At 61.1% G+C, this 4,622-nt stretch overlaps 1 protein-coding gene across 1 annotated transcript in view; it reads right to left on the bottom strand.

The window, feature by feature from the left end:
- SIX2 (SIX homeobox 2) overlaps positions 1-4,592 on the bottom strand; it is an 18,211-nt gene extending 13,619 nt beyond the window's left edge. The window contains exons 1-2 of the mRNA XM_019548565.1: positions 3,821-4,592; positions 7-302 (exon numbers count right to left, since the gene is read on the bottom strand). Coding sequence (XP_019404110.1) covers positions 7-302; positions 3,821-4,386 — 862 coding nt within the window. The 5' untranslated portion in view covers positions 4,387-4,592. The remainder of the gene's footprint in view (positions 1-6; positions 303-3,820) is intronic.
- Between the last annotated feature and the right edge of the window lie 30 nt (positions 4,593-4,622).

Below are 4,622 nucleotides of genomic sequence, written 5' to 3'. Positions count from 1 at the left end.
AGGAACCGAGGTCCACCAAGTTAGACGACATGGGGTTGAGAATAGAGTCCTGCAAGTTGTGGTGGTGCATAGGGTCCGCAGTGGGCACCGGGATGGCGCTAGGCCCTTGGGGGTGCCCCAAGCCGTGCAGCGGCTGCAGGCCCGGGTTGGAATTGAGCAGCAAGGCTGGGCTGGAAGAAGTGTGGTCAGGGGTCCCTGACGGCGTCTTCTCGTCTTCCGAGCTGCCCAAAACTGTCTTATTGCCGTTCATGGAGGCCGAAAGCGGGTTGTGGCTGTTGGAGTTGGAATTCTCGTTGTTTTCCCTAGAGGAAAAACAAAAAAAAACAAAAAAAAGGGGGGGAGGGAGATCATAGTGTAGACACCGCCCGACGGAGCTGGGCAGGCAGCTGCGCCGGCTGCCGGATGCTGGCTCGCTGGGAGGACAACTGCAGGGGAACTGAAAAACAGTAGGTCTGCAAACTGTGCAGACCTCCGAGGCCTCTTCATCTGGCACAAAGGTCCAAGGTCTGCAGAGCTTGTAAACAGAGCTTTCCACTAGCCCGGGAGAAAGTGTCCCCTTGCCAACAGCGCATTTTCTGCTCTCCCTCCACCTACGACAAAGCGCTCGGATAACACGGGGGGTGGGGGGGAGAGAAGGGGCATTTGTTCTTTGAAAATCACGGCCGGGGATAGTGCTTATCCCAGCAGAAGGAGTTCAGCCTGGAGAGGCAAAACCAATCCGCACAGTTTTCGATCACTCTGCGGGACAGATCAGCTTCAAACAGGCAGATCATCATCGCTAAAGGGACCCGACGACGACCCGATTCCTTCTTTCTTTTGATTGATTTATCTTGTTTTGTGTTTGTTTTTTTTCCGCCTCCCTCCCCCTTCTCCTCCACGAGCTTCAAACCGACAGTCTATCCCGACAGGCACAAAAAGACGAGCAAACGCAAAACGGGACAGCTGCTTGCCTAAGTCCTGCCGAGAAACGACCCTGAAATCGACTCAGGCTGCTTGATTCCTTCTGCCGGCTCAAAATGACATTAATGAGAGGCAGTGGCTGGTTGCTTTTGAATCATGAGTGTTACCCCTTTTTTGTAAATACATATCCCTGACAACAACAGTAGCATCTCAGCGAAAGTCCCCCACCACACCCCACCCTGGCTGTGCCTTCCCAGGGGAAATAAAATATAGATGAGGCACATAGGTGTGTGTGATTTCTCACGACCTCGGCTTATTAGGGATTGCCACACTGACTGACATAACAGAGGCATCTGAGAGATAGGGACCTGCCTAAACCATCGCCCCCACGGCAAAGGTGAGCCGAGAGGAATTGGTGACCCTGGACCTTCATCGGAAATGATCAGGCAGCAAGCGAGGCTGAGTCCCAGGCGAAAAAGTCCTGCCTGGGCGCTGCCCCGCTTGCCTGAGACAGCCTCGTATTTCCACGTGAGCTCTCGAGGGCTATGGCACCTATAGGGGCCACCTGCACTCTATAGGGGCCAGGCCCTGTGGGCCTTCCTCGCCAGGGGTGCCCGATCGGCCCCGGGCTGCAGGATGCTGCCGGGCTGGAGGCCCCGAGGAAGCAGAGGAGAGCTGTGGTGGCAGAAGTTTCTGTCCCGTCGCAAGGCCGGCTTGCAGACGCCCCGGCTTTGCTCGGGGTGTTTCTCAATGTCAGAAAACCTTATTTGTCTCAGGAGACCTTTAAACCTGGATTCCGCAGAAAAGAAGGGAATCCACGTCGCCTTCATTTCCTTTGGAGATCTGAAGGTGAGTCCCTGCTATCAGCAATAAAAGGAGATCTGACATCTCGTAAAACCAACACTTTGCAGGGATCGGAAAGAACATTCAAGCACCAGCCCTGCTTATGGAAATGTATGGAGCAAAGCTACCCGGGCTCCTATGGAGTGTCACAGCTGGGCGTAAATCTAATCAGCTGGACGTGGTGCTTAACATTTCCAAAACACATTGGACATGGGCTCTGGAGATGCAGCCCCCACCCCCAGCCCGGCGGGGACAGACCTACGGTAGATCGCGGCGCGCGTCTCCAGCCCCAAGGAGCCCGTCCGTCTGGACCGGCTCATTCCCTCCGCTCCTCTTTGCCACGAGCAGCCCTGCCTGGGGATTTAGGATCCTGCCTTTTGCTCCCCTCACTTTTCTTTAGTGCATCGGAACTCCCTGAAGGGAGGGGGGGGGGGAGACGTTTAAAAAAATGCTCGTGCTTCATCGTTGCATCTAAAAAGGAAAACAGCTCCAAAGACCAGAAACCAAGTTTTTTCTTTTTGTTTTGCTGTTTAAAGACGCGGGGTATGTGCAAGGATGTCAACCGCGTTTTAATGAGCAGGGCTCCGGGCTGCTCCATTTCATCTCGTGTCAACGCTTGCAGCTCGCAGCCAGCATCTGAGGTTGGAAACGCTCTGCCCGGCCCTGCTGACAGCGGTGGAGGCCAGCTCCTGCTCCCAGCTCCCCCCGTGCCTTTCCATTTAAATCACTCGGGCTGCATGGGGATATTGCGCGGAGAATATTTCCGTGCTCTGGTTTGCTTCCTCCCCCCCCCCACCTCCCCCCGCTGCCAAAGGCGGGTGAAGCGGTACAAAACGTGAGATTTGGGCAGACCAACAAAGGCCTGGCTCTCCCCGAAGAGCAGTCCCCGGCGCTTCTTGCCCCAGCCCTCGCGGTGTCCGCGACAAGAAGCGACGCAAATCTGTGCCCAGCCGGGCGACTCTTTTCTGCGGGAGCCCCAAACCTCCCCTACAGGGCCAAATACCGATCAAGAAAAGCTGCCGGCCCTTTTCTCCCCCCAAACCGGGCAGGGAGAGGAGGCCCCGCCGCGGGGCAGCTTTTGCTAAGGCCCGAGCACCAGCGCGTTTCGAGACCCGGGGGCAAACGCAGCGCACGGCCCGGGCCCTGCCCTGCCCTGCTGCGGCTCCAGGGGAAGGCCCGCGCCGCCCCGCAGCGCGTCCGTCTCGTCCGCGGGCTCCCCCGCAGCACGGCAGCCGGGCGGCTCCGGCCTCAAGCTGCGGGCCCTATTCCTGCTCCCGGGGCCCGTGCGGGCCCCTAGGTCCTGGCTCAGGACACGTTCAAAGCACCCACTGCCCTGCGCTCAGCAGCTCGGCCGCCCCTAGGCCTGCAGGACACGGTCCTATTTGAGCGCAAGAGAAAGCCCGGCCCGAGCTGCGCGGATGCCCCTCGCCAGGCCTGCCAAACTAGTGGGGGGGGGGGATCATCTCTGCAGGCAGGGGAGCTTTCAGAGCGGCCTGCCCAGCTGTTCTGCCCTGCCTGGGGCCTCGGGATCCCCCCTGCGCTCCCTCTCCCCTCCTGCCTCTCTTTCTCCCCCCGCCGCAGCAAGCGGCCATCCCGCTGCTCCCGGCGCCGCAGGGCACCCCCTCCCCCCCGCGCGGGGCCGACACCCGCCAGGCTCCAGGTTCGAGCCCCGCCTGGACCACACGAGGTCCCTTCCAGCCCGGGAGCACCTTTTCAGCCCAGCCCGAGGGCCCTTCCAACCTTTTTTAGAGCCTTTTTTTAGCCCAGTCCAAGCCTGGGTTTTCCCAGGAGCACTTTTTTAGCCCAACCCAAGGTCTCTTCCAACCTGGCTTTTTTTTTCAGGAGCACTCTTTTAGCCCAGCCCAAGCCTGTCTGGTTCTGTTTTCTAGGAGCCCCGTTTTAGCGCAGCCCAAGGTCCTTTCCAACCCGGTTTTTTCCTAGGAGCCCGTTTTCAGCCCAGCCCAAGCCTGGCTTTTCGTAGGAGCACTTTGTTAGCCCAGCAGCTGGGCGGCGAGGCCACGGGGTCCCTGCGCCGATGGGGCCGCGGGGTAGCAGCAGCAGGGGTGGCGGTACTTACTCGTACCTTTCCTTGGCCTCGGCCGCCCGGTCTCGCTGCCGCCGGTTTTTGAACCAGTTGCTGACCTGGGTGGTGGTGAGGCCGGTGGCCTCGGCCAGCTCGCGCTTCTCGCGGGGGGACGGGTAGGGGTTGTGCGCGTACCACTCGCGCAGCACGCTGCGGCTCTTCTCCTTGAAGCAGTAGCTGGTCTCCTCGCCGTCCCAGATGGAGCGGGGCAGGGGGAACTTGCGGCGCACGCGGTACTTGCCCACCGCCCCGAGGGGCCGCCCCCGCAGCTTCTCCGCCTCGATGTAGTGCGCCTTGAGCCAGAGCTGCTGCAGCTTGGGGTGGTTGTGCGCCGAGAACTGGTGGCTCTCCAGGATCTTGTAGAGCTCGCGGAAGTTGCCCCGGTGGAAAGCCACAACGGCCTTGGCCTTGAGCACGCTCTCGTTCTTGTGGAGGTGCTCGCAGGCGGGCAGCGACCAGAGGAACCGGCCCAGCCTCTCGATGTTGCCCCCCTGCTGCAGCACCTCGCACACGCACGCCACTTGCTCCTGCGTGAAGCCGAAGGTGGGCAGCATGGACATGGTGGCGGCCGGCTCTGCCCCGCTCCGGCCCGGGCGTCAGGGCCGGGCGGCCATGGGGCGCCAGCAGCGAGCACCAACTTCCCGGGCCGGGCTGCTCGCAAGTCCCGGGGCCGCGGAGCCGCGCTATTGTGTGGCGCGGGCAGCGCTCCCGCCGGCGGTGTCTTTCCTCGGCCGCCCCCGCCCCCCCTGCGCCGGGCTGGGGTCTCCCTGCCTTCCCCCCTGCGCGCGAGGAGCCA

Source organism: Crocodylus porosus, unplaced genomic scaffold, assembly GCF_001723895.1.
Source record: "Crocodylus porosus isolate Cpor-Errol unplaced genomic scaffold, CroPor_comp1, whole genome shotgun sequence".
Classification (NCBI taxonomy): Eukaryota; Metazoa; Chordata; order Crocodylia; family Crocodylidae; genus Crocodylus; species Crocodylus porosus.
The sequence above is the reverse complement of the archived record's forward strand: the minus strand, read 5'-3'. Positions and strand labels throughout refer to the sequence as shown.